We start from the raw sequence: 17,701 nt of genomic DNA on the forward strand, positions 1-17,701 counted from the left end.
TAAATCTTAAAAGTTAGAATACTGGATATGTGCAATATTAGTACAAGCCAAAAGACACTTTATACACTAAGGAACAATCAATTACTACAATTGACACGAAAACGACTAATTAGACACTGCAGGTAGCATTGGTGCCAAGCCGGGGTGGCGAGGCAAAACAAACGGCCCTTGAGCATTTTTCGCAAAGGAGCCCATATTAGTCCAATCCATTTTTCTGAAGACTTGACTTGCCAAATTCTTGTTTCACAATAACGATGCATTTAATTGTAGACGATATTTTAATTGACTAAACTGGTTAAGTCTTAATGCCTAATTGCATGTAATTTCAACATCCATTTATATGATAATAACGGACCTTCCAACCCTATGGATCTGTATAGATCAAAGAGGAGGGCACTTTGTTTACGCCTATTTCTACGGCAAGACTAAAGTGAACACACCTGCTTATGTGATTCACTTTTAAAAAGATTATGAATTCTTTGTGTCTAATGCATTATCAGTAACAATCTTTGGCTTAAAATATATATGTATTCCATGTAAGCCAAATATTTTATCAGCTTTGCTACGATGCTTATAGCTCATCATTTTGGCGACCTCATTCAAATATGGACCATGTAACGTGAATTTACCACTCAATTATTCAAAAGACTTTCAGGAATGAATCATTGATTTTATTAAAGACAAAATAGGTTTTAAAATTGATTATGTAATGTAATATTGCGTAATACCATTTTTTCTCTAGGATGTTCTCAGCAAGAAACAGAAAATTGATTACCGACCGCGATCGTTTTGCAATGACTTGATCAACAGTGTCATACATTGAAGTAATTAACAAAGAACAATGTCGATAAAGTCTCTTAGCTGCAGTAGAAAATAGTCTCAATGGAGGGGCACATCAATCTTATAAATATCATAGATTTCCTCAAAATAGGTAAAAGGTGTGGTGTAGATCTCCACCAAATCACAAAGATCAAACAATAGGAATGTCAGAAAAAACAATAGGATTTTCAACAAAGGTATACAAGATTTCCATAGAGTAATTCGCACCTCGGTATCTGAAATTATTCTGTATCTCACCCTAATTTAACTTGAATACAATGCAAATTGCTCTGTTTATAGCTTTGTGTATATCTTATTGAAGTATTGAGAAATTTTCTTTTTGAAATAAAAAAGCTGTGGGGGTAAATAAAGTTCTTTTTAAAATAAAAAAGGTAAATAAAGTTGAGACTGTTTTCTTTTTCAGCAAAGAAATAGCAAGTTATTATTTGTATGGTTTGAAGTACAGTTACTACCATAGCCCCCTTGTATTTTTTGAAACATTTTCTACCTTGTATCTTATGAAACTTGCTCAAACATCAGCTGTATCGTCATTAATCGAGACACATAAAAATAAGCGGAGTAAGAGAGAATGTCCTTTAGAGATTATGTTGCTTTTCTTTGGTAAAACAGTTTCAGGAGTTTGAATCATGCTTGTGAGAAAATGTATCGGAAGAATAAGGACGGGAGGGGGCGGAAGTGGAGAGGGTGACTTTAACATTAAGGCCTAGAAAAAAGACTTAACATAGAGGCGAGCTGGTCACCTATCAACCCTGAAGCATAAACCAGGCTGTACAAATATCTCATAGAACATGGTATATGATTTATCATATACCATGTTTGAGGAGCTTTTTGAGCAATACTCCTAATTACCTTCTTTGCCTTTGAATCTCGCATTTGGTAGCTTTTGCCGAAAATATCACATAAACAAGCCATTACCTCATACCAGTCAATAAGCTTTTCAATCTCTTCATCTTCCTATTTTGTTATTACATTATTCATACGCCATTTTGTTAAACAAGACATTAAATAGCAGAGAATAGCTAATATATGAGATGTCAACTCCAAGAACAACAAACCTATAATATATGCAATATAATATGTGATTGAAAACGACAACTCAATCAAAAGGCCTTATCAGCCAAAAACATTATTTATCTTTATTGGCTTAAAATTATTTATCAATATTATTTTCCATGTTTAAACATTGCAAAATTCCATACATTCAGGAAGTTACAATACTTAAAAGCCGAACAAATACGCGTCGATTTCGTAAAATTGTTACGTCACAATTTTCGGTTCCTGATCTTCATGATTTTTTTGTTCGGCTGTCGTCTAAATCACTTCATAAATAATTGAAGGACCTCAAACTCAGTGTCTCAATCTATAAAATATCCTTGTCGAGTTGAAAAAGATTCAAATGAATGCCATCATTTTAAAAAATATTTGGCGAAAAATGAAAATATTTGAAAACGTTGACTTGGATAAACTGAAGGCCATTTTCTGGACAGCGGCTATCCAGATGTCATTTCTGCCTACCCAAGCGAAAAAAATTGAAGCTTTTAAACAAGTGCCCAGTTTATCCAACAGATCGAAAGATAGGATAAAACAACATGCTTCTTACAACATAAAAAAGAAAACTGCCCTTCAGAGAAAACAGCTTCATCAATCTTGTATGTCCAAAAAAGTGATTCTGCCATCTGAAAACATATTTTCGATAACCCAGATTGTGCCAAAATCTATAATTACTGTTGGGACCACTATTTTTAGCGGTGCCCCTATCTCAATGATGGACCATGGATGAAGTATGAGATGTAGAATCAAAGAAAAATCACCACTTTGTGAAAACCGTTTAGTATCCATTCCATAGGTATTGGTGCGAGGATGGTCCAGTTGTTAGAGGCGCTGATTACAGACCAAGGGTCCGTGGCTCGAGTCCCTGGCATGACCAAACTTTCACCCAGAGTGGGGAGAGTCGCCAGCTCTCTGTAATTCCAGGCGTAGGAATCACGAGGTGTGGTCACATCGAGAGGAAGGACCAGGACACTGCTCGATAAGCATAAGCTTCTCAGTGTCCTAAAAACTACCTTCGGATGCTAGGTAGCAACAAATACAAATACAAATACAAATAAGTATTTCATTTTACATATCCGCTGATCACAATCCTTACTTCAACTACTTAAAGGGCCTCTCTATCCAAAAAAATTGTTTTTTTTATTGACTAAAAAGTTAGCATCTGGTGCGTGTATTATGGCAAAGTCGTTGTTTTTGCAAAATTCCAATTAGTTTAGAAGTTATAAGGCTTTAAAGTTGCACCTTTCCAAAAAAAAACCACAAAAGCCGAATCAGTTTGGTGACATTCTGACGTCACAGTGTGCGGCTCTCGCTCGCCATGAATTTCGTATATCTTCCACCGAATCGTGAAGGAGTCATGGTCACACGTTGATATCTAAATCTAGAGCATGAGCTTTTTAGGATCGAAAAATATTCAATGTTTACAATCATTCTAAGTTTGCGGGTTGGAATGTGTCCATGCTGTGTCACGACTTTGTTTTGATTACCTGTGTAGGCCCACTCAGCTTCCTGTTCCAGCTCTTCCCTCGCGTATAATTAATCGAAATTGACACTTCAGTTGTTCTCCAGAAACGATGAACAATTAAATGATTCTGGATTGGTGTCTGAAATGCCCAAACTAAAAGCCGGTGGAACAGAACTGAGAGTACCATCACTTGCAGTGTTCAATTTGCGAATCGCCTTCGTTCGATTCGGTTTGAGGCGAGACTAACGAAATACACTGTGACGTCAAAATTGCGTCACAGTGTCACCAAACCGATTATTTTTGTCGGTTAATTCAATTCAATTATCGAAATGCAAGAGCTTATATCTCACAAACTGTAAAAAATATCGAAAAACAAATAACGAATTCATGATCAGCAGGTTCAACTCCTTTAGATTAACCAATAAAATTCAAATGCAAAATTTGGCTGGAGAGGCCCTTTAACAAATTTCGTGTTGCAACATACATAGTCATGATCACTGTGACTTTTCGATCAACCAATCAACCAATCAATCAATCAGTCAACCAATCAGTCAATCAATCAACCAATTAATCAATCAATCAATCAATCGATCAATCAATCAAGCAATCAAAAACTTTATTAATGTGTCAAAAAAATATTTAGCTTACAAGCTAATTGGGGACAAAGCTAATCGATTGACATTTACCATGTGTGTGTCATTATTTGGGTAGAGAATCACAACATATAATTTCGTACTGTTCTAAATCAAATATTAAAAGAACATTTTGATTATTACCCTACCTGCTGCTGTGAACATCGGCACGTATTACACTTCCGAATATGATAGTTACTGTGTGGGGTCTTAAGAAGATACTTAGGAGGGTTCTAAAGTGACAACGTCACAGAAATCTATTTTTAGAATTTTTGAACTTGAACCCCATAACCTGAAAGATCATAATGAAATACCTCTAAATTGGACATTTATACCGGTCATCTGCTCGTGTTATTCTGATTGGCTAACTTCGATCCATAACTGGAGATATATTTTCCATCTTGTGCTTTCGGACCCTCATTCTAACGTTTTATACTCTGAGGAGTGTCAGACGAAAAAGCTTGTAGTATGTTGTATAATGTTCGCTTTTTCAAAGTCGTTATCATGATTTTAGTACTGTCAGTTCAATGCAATAATTACGAGAGCTGACAATTGCCTATTGCCTAGGCCTTGAGACTTCTCCCTAAAATATTTTATTGATAAAAAGTTTTGTTCGCTGTATCCAGAGCTCCATGTCTATATTTAAATACAATAAAACTGCAACTTCTACTTTTTGCAACTAGCGACATAAAAATTGTCTTGCTTCACGTAAGAAGACACAATCATTCAAAATGCATTGTGACCTCAAGTTTATGAAGCAATAGCATCAAACCGAACCAGTGGTGGATTTAAGGGGGGCATCTAGGGGCAGTTGCCCCTCCCTCACCGAGTTGAAGAAAGTCTGGCGCCCCTTTTTTGGAAATTGTGCACCTCTTTAGAAGAATGAGAATCAGGTAAAAAAGTTTCCAAGACTTTTAGGTTAATTTACTTCAAGGATTTCCTGAAAGTACACAACAATTACACTCTTTTTTTTATAAGAACAATTTTATAAGAACACTGTGAGGCTGAGCTACTGTAAAATGAAATTTTGAACAACGTTTTATCTCAAAAACGAGGATTTTCAGCCATGTGTGGGTGCTTTTTCGGTGAATATTAAAACATGGCGGCAAATTAAGTTTGTCTCTACGCACTTTGTTGGCAAAAGAGGCCTGAACAATTCCCCAGAACGAAAAGCTAGAAATCGCACTGCTTATACCCTATAAATTTAAGAACAAATTAAGAACAATCCAGCCTCAGATTTTCGGAAAAATTAAGAACAATGAGCCTGAATTTAAATTTACTGGTTCTTATAAAAAAAAGAGTGTATTGTGAACAATTTCCCTACAAAGTGAATACAGCGTACACTCGTCATCAATTTCTGAAAATTTTTCAGCGCCCCCGTTACCAACTGCCCCTCCTTCGAATCTTTTCTGGATCCGCCCCTGAACCGAACGGTAATTTTCTCGCAATATATTTCAGTTGTCGAAATGCAAACACTTGTAACTATAAAAACTTTTATACAATATTTAAGAAAAACAGAAAATTAATAATAAGCAGGTTGAACCAATCTTTTCTTTTCTCTTTATTACATGAAGTAAAAGTATCTGCATTTTCTGACTATGGCGTATGACTGCTTCCATTCCCTATAGTTCGGTGCCACTAATGTTACTTGCATTTGCACTTGCCTTGGTGTTCCGTGTAACATTCCCAGCAAACGAGCGGTATATTTCAAATGGCATCGTTCTCAATTCCTGCCGAAAGGCTTTGACTTCAAAAGCATAGATAATTGGATTTAGCATACATGAAGATTTTGCAATTATGCTACTAATCTGTCCAAGGGTCTCGTAAACATCGCTGTTGAATTTCGCACTGCAAAATCTCAGTAGAGAGAGTACCGAGTACGGTGTCCAAGCAAACAGCGTGGCCATGGCCATTACCCAAGTAATGTGGGCTGTTTTTGACTCTGCTTTTGCATTCTGGATCACCTCTGCAGAGTGAGGACCAAAATGCGCCCGTGCGTAGCGCTTCATCAGCTGCAGAGTTCTCTTGCATAAGATATTGCAAACGATGGACAAAACAAACGGGAGAATGAAACAGAATACCATGATGCAGATGACAAAGTTTCTATGAATTTTATCACCTGTATCCCAGTTGATAGTGCAGCTACTGAAAACAAACAAACTGTAGTCGTTCCATTTGAACAATGGAAATATTGCCCAGAAAATTGCATAGCCCCAGGCAAAGCAGATGAAGAACGCCTGACAGGTGGAGCGTGAAGCCAACATCTTTATTTTCAACCATGGAAAGCAAATATGTATGCATTTTTCGATGTTCAATATGACGATTGTGGATATTGACGCATAGGCAAAGAGAGTGACAATGAAAGCTGAAGCTTGGCAAAGGGCCGGTCGAAAGCCATTCGTCATCGAGCTGAGTTGCAAAGAGAATCCAAGTGACGACTGCAGTGCGTCACTGCATGCTAGACTACATATAAGACCCCGCTTGAAGAGGACGTTGCGATGAAATTTCTTTCTGAAGTAGAAATACTGGGCTACCACTGCAAGGTTTAGAATCAAGGATAATATCATCAGAATAATGATGCAAACTTTGTACCATGTTGCCATGAAATTCTTATCACTTTGGTCCGCTAATGCGTTCCTTGAGCTGTTGGCGAACATTTTAACTCTAGCTCATGCGACTTCCTTGTTATTTTTGTCCTGTTGTTGTCTTGTAATTAAGTCTTGATGGCACACCCTGCGAATAAAAAAAACCTTTTAATTATAAAAGGCTCTCATCCACGGTACTTCGCCAAACAAAAATTGGGTCGGTAAAATGTGCTTGTTATCATAAAAGTCTTATATCACCGCTCGGAAAAGAACTGCTTTAGGCTGAACAACTCAAAGAGCTTCTATCTTGAGCTCCTTTTCTGACACTTCCGTATCACAGCATCTTGGCACCTGCAAATCCAATTTAATTGCAATGGCCACAAGGGCTTTTTCTAAAACAAACTCCTCTTCCTGAAATTCAAAAATCTCTTCCTTTTTTATAATAATGCAAGGATGATTATTACTATATTACTTATCACCCATTTTATTCGTAACAGCATGTTTATTGAAATATTTGCACTGAACATTATATTAAGGATATTTTTTAACATAGCTTCGGTAGAGCGAAGGTACGTAAATAAAACTCCATATCGTTTGACTTTATCCTTAGATATATACAACAACGTGGCTGTATAGGCTGGGAAGGGCATATATGAAGATAATATAATAACAAGGCCAAAAGAATCCCCTCAAAATGGTATGGACTTTGAAGTTCATTGACATAGCAATAGAATAAAACATTTACAAGAGTAGGACTAAATAAGAAATGTTTTTGCTGGTGCAAAATAAATGATATTCATAAGAATGTACGTCTTTGAAAAAAATACGAGAAGGACTATCCTGTCTTTCAAAACTATGTCTGTTTGTTAGTAGTGGGAAACTTATTGAGTATATCTAGTTCTTTGAGAAAACAAAAGTCTGAAATAAATGGTCACGACTCATCATTTACAAAAAGGATTTTCATAACACAGCATAGAAAGCACAGGTTACCATAGAAGAGAGGGATAATGACATCGTGAACCACAAGAATAAAAAAAGTATTCCTACATTGTCATCATAAAATTTCCACTTGTCCACTTTGTCCATCTACACACTTTTTCAATAAGAATAAAGAAGAATATATAGATATTGAGGCTAAAACTTGCTAAAATTAAAGTATGATTTAAGAATAATGCCAGGCTCAACTTTTATCAAGACGGGATTGAAATAATGCTTTTGGATCGTATTTGTATCATTAGATTTTGCATTTTAATAAAACATCTGTTGTTCTGCTTTCTTTTGTTGAAATTGATAATGGATCAACACATCAAACAAGATTTGATACTTTTCTTTGATCTTAAGGCGAATTTACACCTTGTGTTGGGCAAGAATAATTTAAGAATAATCTTAGGCTCAAAATCGAAAATTCCAATCGCTGTACAAAACATAAACAGATGTTCGCGGGTTTAACTCCAATTACCAGAATGCATTGCAACATGAGGTAATTAGGGGAAAAGTCTATTGCTAGTGGAAAAGATATGGGACGGTTTTATAGATTAGCACAGGATAGAAGAAAAAGGAGAGCCCCGGCTGTTTATTCTGAACCGTTTGTTAGATGAAGATGAGCGAAGCTCTTTACAACTTTGTTGGTAGCAAGGCTCATGGGCGTAGACTTGCATTTTTTCAGGGGGGGGGGGGGGCTCAAAAAATTAATGAAAATTCCTAATGGCAGCTGCTGATGTCAATTTGTCTATAGCTATTATGACGTCAGCAAAGATCGCACGTTGCTTTCCCCTGATGCTTCCAGCCTCTCTGAATGATTGGCCTCGAGTTGGATCTGACCTTATGTTCACAATAATTTCATACTTTATTTTGCTGCAAACGCAATTATCTAATGCAATAAAATCTTATGCGTTAAACCAATAATATAACAAACTAATCTAAAATTTGGTAAAGCACTTCGACATTTTCCAGGGGGGCTCAGCTCCCCCCCCCTCGGTTTTCGTTAGGAAGGGCTGAAGTCCCAGAGCCCCTCCCTGAGTTTACGCCTATGGCAAAGATCGTAACATGATAGCAAAAGTATCTTTAAAGCCCCTTTACACGATCAGGTTTTGTCGAATAAATAACAGTCAAACATCTCAATTTTGTATGCAAAATGAAGAAGCAGGTTGCTTCAGCTGTCATAGCTATAGCACTGCTTGTGAAAAGATGACGAAATAAGAGGCGAAACCGTACGAAATGGATAAAAGGATGGCTGAGAAACCGTCCTGTTTTTTGAACATACTTCGCACTGTTAAACGAGTTGCGCTTCATCAAAGGAAAAAAACTACTTTAACTACATGAGTATTCAGCAATGAATAATGCTGTTTCTGAAGTTTTGACTGAACTTTGGCAGCGCTAATTCCATGCTTTCTTTAAAAATGATTGTACAGACTGAAATGATACATAACATGACAATTCGGGTGACGTAGCAGCGTGGGCGAGAAAAAATGTCATTCATTCACCTTTCGATTTTTCAAATGGAGCAGAATACGCTCGATTCTTAAAAAGTCGAATTCGAAAATCTGATTATGGCATTCGACATTTGATTTCTCTGTAACAAACTAGTTTAAAGGCTCCTTCTAAAATGACAGAACACAGAAGTGACAATTTTTTGGCCACTTGCCTACCATATACAGACTATACAATGAAAATTTCCATCTATTTCAGCATAAATTCCATATTTGCGACAAAATTCTATCTATGTACTTAAAATAGATATGTTACGTTATTAACTTTCATTTTCATGCTTTTGTAAGATATAGTTTTTTGTTTTAATCAAGTTGTTATCAAGTATATTCAGATCTTTGAATGATATAAAAGTTTACTTTATCTTTGCATTTTATGGCAATAACATACCAAAATAACTGTTTTTTCCTAAGTGATAATTATTTCAACTCAACAAACCGCTTTTCAGGACAGGAAGATTCAAATCTTTTTGCTTATTTCGGGCTACAAACGATCAGATCTAGATTCATGAAGTTTGCAAGGCATTCTCAGATTTTAACAATCATAGCAAAGATTTTTAAACAAGCTTTATTGTTTTGCAAAAAATACCATGGCCTACACCCCCCCCCCCGCCCTCATCCCTTCGTCAGAGGCCCTGCTAAAACATTGTATTGAGGCTCGTTCAGCACAAACGCCTTCTTAGATTAGAGAACTGACAGAATGAATATCTTCACATCTTCATCGTAAACTTTTTTGCCATGGGCCTCTAATCGACACTGACACACAGTAATTTCAATTTCAACAAGACTTCAAGTAATCTCATCATAAAAACCTCCTCCCTCCACCCTCTCTCCCCCTCCCCCCCCCCCCCCCCCCCCACACACACACACACACACACAGAAACACACACACATACAGCCGAAGGATACTCAATATCAAGTAAAGACGTAAGAAGCATTTCAAGCTAAGTAGGCAAAAGTAAGAAGGGGCACAATGTTCTAAAAATAAGGGGCTTCCCATACATTCTTCACAAAATAGGGTTCATTTTCTAAAGGCTCGAGGAGGCACCTAGCCCGAAGTGTGCAAACATTTTTAAAAAATGGTAGTCTGGCATTGATTTGTGAATGATGGGTAAAAAAAAGAAACTGGTAAAGATTTGAAAAAGTTTTATTGTATAACAGATTATGTTATCTGAGTAAGGACTAAATGGCATTTTTTCTGCAGTAACATTTTCTTGTAAAAAATGGAATTTGAACTTTTTTGCAACCAAAAAAAATATTCTGAAATGACAAAATCGTGGCATTCTTTCCTAGGCTAATCGCGCATGCTCTAGTAGATTTTGCCGAAGTTATTTTTGGATTCGCTGAACTCTTGCACTTCGAATCCTTTCAAGTGCAGCTGAATCCATGTTATGTAAAAATTATCTAAATCTTTAACAAGAAAAATTTTCATGATAATTGGTTTGAAATTGTGCAAAAATCATCAATCTAAGATGTACCTTGACAGGTTATTAAACTTACTAGAACGCTGAATATCGCAAATCACGTTCCTATGAATTATTGATTACCATACAGTAGATCTTTAAATAAGCCAGCCCCCTAAGCAGGGCTAACTGGTTTGGTTTGGAGAGAAGTTTTTGACAAGGGCTTTGAAAAACGAAACATTTACAATAATAATTGTGTTCACTTTTACAATAATAACAATTAAAGATGCTCACTTTTAGGATGGGGGTAATTCCAGGGTGTTAATGCGAGAACTAAGTATGCACAGGCTAAAGAATATTAACTTTCTATATTGCTCCTGACGAGTTGACAAAAAAATAGCAACTAAATAACGAAAAGACATCTTGCTTCTTTTCAAAACCCTGACGTGACACTTTATACCTGCGGGAGAAGAGGACGGGCTAGATATAAAGATATCGAAATGACTTCTCACATTATCGCAAGAAGTTCTTGGTGATATTGCTCAAAGAGACTGTCTGACTCTCTAAGATTCATGCGTACTAATTTTCTTGTTAAAAAGGCACTCTGCTGGAAAAGCATTAGAAAAATCTTTGCTTCAGAAAGTTGAAATTCTCTCCGTTTATTTGCGCTCGAAATTTGGGCAAAAATGTATTCTACTTGGGGAAGTATATCATGAGAATTGTGCGTATTGTAACCAAATTTTTCCTTATATGAAGAACGTTTATAACAAAAGGGCACGATGTTATCAGGGCTATCACAGAATAGAAAAATAAAATATTCTTTTGATTTGTTGGTTAAAAGTAAAATAAACTATTTTGGTATAAAAAACAGTTGATGAGAATGTTTCTGTAAAAGAAAAGATAGCAAGTTTTGATTATAAACCTTGGAAAATGAAAAGTAAGTCCCTACAAAAATGTGAAGAAAAAACGATTAAAAGTACCTTAAAATGAATGCATGCTTCTACCGAATATCTCCTTAAAATGACTACGTTAAACTTGCTCGGTAATCCAGTGTCAGGAAATGTATTCTTCTGTTCGGCTCCTGGATCAAGAGCTAAAGCTATCTCCTTGTTCTGCCCTCTGATTCATCTCAGATCGTGAATGATAAATAATGAACGATCTTTCAGAATAGACGATCATACGAAAATCTCTGCCAAGTAATCGAAACCGCCGTGTTTATAGTACAGAAAATGTAAATTCATCGAGAATACCAACATATGTCCACACAGTCTGACCCGCATACATCAACTGTCAGTCTTTTACAACGCAGTTATCGATATATGTACCAATAATAGATGAAAGGCTTCAAGGCTTCGTCTGGTTTCCCAACTAAAGATGTTACCTTCACCTGCACCTGTCATAGATAAAAGAATCCCGATGTAGCAAGAGATTCACGCCGGTAGCGAAAGATCTACTTTTACTGCAGTACAGAACAGCCGCACCTACTGAATAGGGGGACACAGCCTCCTCTATTTTTTTACTATCCCGAATATTTGTGAGGATAATATTGAATATCATATCATTTTAGAAAAAGCATTTTTGAGCATTGAGAAGGCTTTGTCTGCTAATGAAATTTCTGGAGAGTTTGCCCCTAGTCCTCCACTTTTGTCCCCATTCATTTTTTGCTACAGCCCTGCAAAATAAAACCAAGAGGAACAGTTTAGCTAGCCCCATTATACAAGCTAACAGACCTTACGTGATTTTTAAGACTATGCGTCTAGCAGAAATGCTTAAATTTAAGGCAATATCTTGATATTTTTATACTGTCTGATTAGAGGCAATTTTGCTGAATTGTGCCTTGGTGCGCATTACTTGTATTTCAAATCTGGTAGATATGGAAACACAAAAAAATCTGAAAAGTATGGCCTGCTTTGCAAATTGAATAAATATATACTGGTAAAAATGAAGTTTATTTCCTCCTTATATGTCCCTTAGACCAGATAGAAAGGAAGACTATTCTAACTTTTGTCTCTTGAAAATTTTCTTCAAATAAAAGATAAAAACACAAAAACCCTTGATTTACTGATTAGCCAAGAGATCATCAGTTGCCTTAGAAATTCAAAAAGGGTAATTTAGCATTTCTTAAATGTAAAAATAGTATACACAAATTTTATTTATTTCTTTTTTTTGCAATTATCTATATTCACCTTTAGCTAAAATTCTCTTCTTTTAATTTTGACTTTTATTTTGTTTTTTTTTTCACATTTATGATTTAAAATGTAACTCGCTTGAAGTAATCTTCGAACGAAGCTTGAATTGATTTGTAGAAGTATAAAAACATATATATTTTGATCTTTGGGTAGCAAGTAGAACGAAAAGATAACTTGTGATAGTATAAGAGCTTTGAATGTCATTTCATTTAACAGCTGGAGTCTTTTTGAGGATTAAGAAAGTCATTTATTTCGAGTATCATAAAAATTTTGTTTAATGTATTAGATCTTCTTAGTCATATCAGTTCTAAGTTGAATTACTCAATTTAGAAGAAAACGCCCGGCTAGCAAACCCGCAAACAACTTACAGATTTGCCACTGAGAAAGATCATCGACATACTGCAGATTATATCTTTGAATTATGGTTGAGTCACATATCTTTTAAAGAGCTGGTCTTGTTGGTATTATTAACACAGCATTTTATACATTGAATAAGCTTAGAATAGGCTGTGTTTATAAAATCTTAAACTTACTATCCACCCCAAATTAGTGTCGGTAAATTTGATTATTGCAAATATGCTCGACACCCGGAGTGACGACGCTTATAATGGGTTCATTTAAACGGGCTTTCCTGGACAATTAGGCCTGGTTTTCACATAGTAATAAGTGACGGTTCCAGTGTTGAGACACGACTGTGCCAGTGCTAAGACAGTGTTGGAGGGCCTTTAGTTTTTTATGGAAACACTTTTTTACGACAACTCTACCGTGGCTGTGACCGTGCTGTAACTCTACCGCGGTAGCGGCGATGTAAAAGTTGAATTCGTTCCAAATTTATTCATCCTTATAACGCTTTTACCAAGAGAAAATTTTAATGAAAACACAAGTCGCTACCGTTCGGGTCGTTTTGCTAAAATTGACCCATCTGTAATCGCGCTGGGCACTAATCAATAAAAAAAGCAAATATCGCGCTGTCTTACAGCAACAATAATGAATTGCAATGCAATTAAGGCGTCATTTATCGAAACTGAAACGACATTTGCCGAATAAACAGGTCGGTAAATGACAAGAATCGTAAAGTTTACGGAGCTTAGGTAAAAAAGGCTTAACTGAACAATTTGCACAAGAGAAAAAACAAGATATATATTGATTGAATTACCAAAAGGCCTGGTTCAGAGTCTGATCATGACAATTTTCAGGTATTCTGAAAAGATGTAACGTAATAAAGATACGTACATAGGCAAACACTCAAACTTTAATTCGAGGTGCCTTTTTCTGTGCCCCATTGCAGTTACCTTACACTTGAGGCTAATTTGAACCTGAATCCTATGACCAAAGTAATGAGTCAGAATTTTTTAATGGCCTACTTCTAACAAACTCATGAAGTTTCTCTTATCCTGCTGGACTGTTGAATCGTTTTCGTGCATGATCTGATGTGAAGGGATAGATTATAAAAAAGAAAAGAAATTTCGTAATTACTTACAGGCTTTGACTTAAAAGTATCAGCAACATTCTCGATGAATCGACAATAAACATTCAGCAGAATAAACTGCGATACCTAGGATCAACAGCTTTTCTATCAAAAGATCAACTGACATTTTTATCGAACTCTCCTAAACTTAAACTTATCAATTAAAATGATAGATGAAAGTCGTGCGTTTCTATCTACGCCGTTATCTTTGTCTTCGTCATTATCTCTGCCTTCGTCATTATCTTTGTTTTCGTCTCTGTTTTCGTCTTCGTCTGCGTTTTCGTCTGCGTTTTCGTCTTCGTCTGCGTTTTCGTCTGCGTTTTCGTCTGCGTTTTCGTCTTCGCTTTCGTCTTCGTCATCATTTTCTTCTTCGCCTTCATTCTTGTCTTTACCTTCGTCTTTGTCTTCTTCCCATAATAACAATTAATTCTTAACTGCAACAAAACCTTTTAATATATGTTTTGTTATGCACATTCTAAATATCTGTGCTGGACACATGTGTTGTGGGAAATTAGTAAATTATCAGTACGTATAAATTTAGTTATTCGCATGTTTAAGGAACTATAAATGCACACAACATCCTGCATGATGCACAGGCACATGATTAAATCGCAGTAAAAAACCGTAAGTAAAGAAGATTAGCATATCAATCAGTATTATTAGATAATTGGAGCAATTTCATATAAAAGACCTAAATAGAAACACCAAAGTAGAGTTAGAGTAGAGTCGCTCGAAATGGAGGTAAGAGACGAGCAACGTAGAGTCACGTAACAATTGTATGTGGAATAAAACAGAAAATTAAAGATGTACGAAAACGATATGACCTTTTCTTGAGAAATTCGGTTCACTTCTGAAACCTTTTTCGAATCAGTAGAGTGAAGCAATTAATGCAACAATATCAAAGACAAAATTTGGAAAGATCAAAAAATCTATGTAAGTTAAATAGCTTATAAATACTTCGATGAAAATGTGACTTCAACTACAAAGACCATTCAAAGCATGATAACCTAACGTCTTCTATTAAGATTCCAATTTACTCGCAAAAAGCATCGCCAACCTTCCGATATTATCACTTTCTCTTACAAATTATGATCCCAGCTCCTATGTCCGGCACATAACACTTTTCCTGTGCTTTAACTAACCTATCATCTTATTTCGCTGACGAATATAGTTTGATAGACGAAATACTTTTCTAATTTGTGCCTCCTTTCTTCAATAATGAATTTTTCTAAAGATGGCGGCAAAATTGCTATGTAAATTGGCAAAAGATAAATAATGTCTTGATTACTGAAACATCAGGTGTCATACTGGCTCAGTTGTTAGGGTCACGGACTTCAGTTCCAAAGGTTTGTTTTTCGAAACACAGACAGGACCATATTTTCAGTTGCCTGACATTCGCATTAAGCATGAAACTCGGAGTAGCAGCTTAAAACCCTCCTGTTCCATACACCAAATAGTGTGTATAGCACTACCAATTCGGCATGAATCACTTTATGACAGACTGGTAAACAGTAATTGTTATAACCATAATTTAATTTAGTGTTACGAGAGTCACCAGCTCTCTGAAATTTCAGGTGTACGTATCACGAGGTCCGGTCACATCTAGAGCAAAGTCTGTAGAGGGGAGAGGTGGTAATAGTTTCCCCCTTTCGATGTCCTAAAAACTACCTTCAGAATAAGATAAAATCAAATAAATGTTGAGATGTGACTTATATTCACCTATGTATGAACATGAACATTTACCAGTATGAAACATTATCCTTTCAGTGGTGCCTAGTTCTCTGACCGCGCACCACGTTTTAGTTAGTTCGATTAGCAAGATGGCAGATATTTTTATGTTAACATTTGTTTATGTTGAATGCGTTATGTTATCAATAATCCAATGAGTTTCTCTAAGTTTTACCTCCGTCATGAGGACAGATTTAACAATAAAAAAACATAATTCTGATGCTGATAGTTATTGCCACTATTCTCCTACACATAATTTTTATACGCATAGATATGAATTCAATTTTAAGACTGGAATTAATCAAACGTAATAAGAGCATGCCTTAAAAATAACAAAATGTTCTAAATGACTGCAAGAAAATACCTGTAATAAGTATTCTGAAATGTATTTTAAGCTAATCTAAAAAGCGTGATCGTGAAAGTTTTCTGCTCGCTTCGCTCACAGGGAAGCCACTTCTTTCCAATATCCCCAAGGCCTCCGCCAACCTCCTGTCGGCCCCTTCAAACGTACCGCTAGCATAATGAGTGCCCCATAAAATAATAGGAATAAAATATTGTAAAGCGTTTTAGTGCGTTTTTCAAAAAATGATTCTTTTGTCTAATAATTCTATCAACTCGAGCTCCCCCCCCCCTTACTTTGAATTTCTTGGCGCCCCCCTGTGAAAGACTAAATGACCTCATGATTCTTACTTGCGAGAAAGACATTTTGGACAACGAAAATTTAGATAAGATAGTGGAGCAATGGGCAAGTCGTAGAAGGAGAAAAATTAACACCTGATTTTTGGACTACGTATGTTTTGATGCACTAATTAAATAACAGTCTCTATGCTCGATCTTCCAAGTTTACAAAATCTCGAAACTCAAATAATTATTTAGGAGACAATTTATAGGGTTTTGTTGGTAAGAAAACTATTAAAGTTTAGGCCCTCATACAAAATTAGAATTGACCTTTGTCAGTCGGAAATTTTGAGCCCTCCACCCCTTCCAAAAATATCTGCCAATTTACGTCCCTGATTTTCAGGCTAAAACCGAACTCATAAAAACCCTTTCAAAACTAGAGCGCGCGGCCACGTGCGGAGATCTAGGGTCCTAGAAAAAGTGTTTCCTTTTGACATTAGCCTCGAGTTGCCTTGAGTAGACCAGGAAGACTAAAGTACTATTCAAGACTTAATTCCTAGATCACATTAGAATTGTAGAAGCGGAACAACCTTGCTTTCATTCATTCCTGCTTTTTTGTCAAGCGAGTATCTTTTTTAAGCTGTATCAAAGCTAGGAATTTACAAATGAATTTGCCTTGATACTAACTCCAGTACGTAATAATAGACAGTCATTCACAGAAGAGGGTTTTGAAGAGAGATTCAACTGCGGAGGAGAAGAGTTTGATCGGTACGTAATAAAAAGGAACAGACATTCACAGAAGAGGATTTTCAAGAGAGATTCAACTGCGGAGGAGAAGAGTTTGATCGGTACGTAATAAAAAGGAACAGGCATTCACAGAAGAGGATTTTCAAGAGAGATTCAACTGCGGAGGAGAAGAGTTTGATCGGTACGTAATAAAAAGGAACAGACATTCACAGAAGAGGATTTTCAAGAGAGATTCAACTGCAGAGGAGAAGAGTTTGATCGGTACGTAATAAAAAGGAACAGACATTCACAGAAGAGAATTTTCAAGAGAGATTCAACTGCAGAGGAGAAGAGTTTGATCGGTACGTAATAAAAAGGAACAGACATTCACAGAAGAGGATTTTCAAGAGAGATTCAACTGCGGAGGAGAAGAGTTTGATCGGTACGTAATAAAAAGGAACAGACATTCACAGAAGAGGATTTTCAAGAGAGATTCAACTGCGGAGGAGAA

The 17,701-nt window shown here is 36.2% G+C and overlaps 1 protein-coding gene across 1 annotated transcript; it reads right to left on the bottom strand.

Moving 5' to 3' along the window:
• Positions 1 to 3,954: 3,954 nt before the first annotated feature.
• LOC135686305 (opsin-VA-like) lies at positions 3,955 to 7,166 on the bottom strand. The gene has a single exon (XM_089108970.1). The coding sequence runs from the start codon at positions 6,642 to 6,644 to the stop codon at positions 5,610 to 5,612; it is 1,035 nt and encodes a 344-aa protein (XP_088965096.1). The 5' UTR covers positions 6,645 to 7,166; the 3' UTR covers positions 3,955 to 5,609.
• Between the last annotated feature and the right edge of the window lie 10,535 nt (positions 7,167 to 17,701).

The sequence above is a fragment of the Rhopilema esculentum genome, chromosome 6, assembly GCF_057945365.1.
Source record: "Rhopilema esculentum isolate cy_ngs chromosome 6, ASM5794536v1, whole genome shotgun sequence".
Classification (NCBI taxonomy): domain Eukaryota; kingdom Metazoa; phylum Cnidaria; class Scyphozoa; order Rhizostomeae; family Rhizostomatidae; genus Rhopilema; species Rhopilema esculentum.

Excerpts from the sequence above, each read along its gene's own strand:
- LOC135686305 (XM_089108970.1), bottom strand. The coding sequence starts at position 6,644 with ATGTTCGCCAACAGCTCAAGGAACGCATTAGCGGACCAAAGTGATAAG.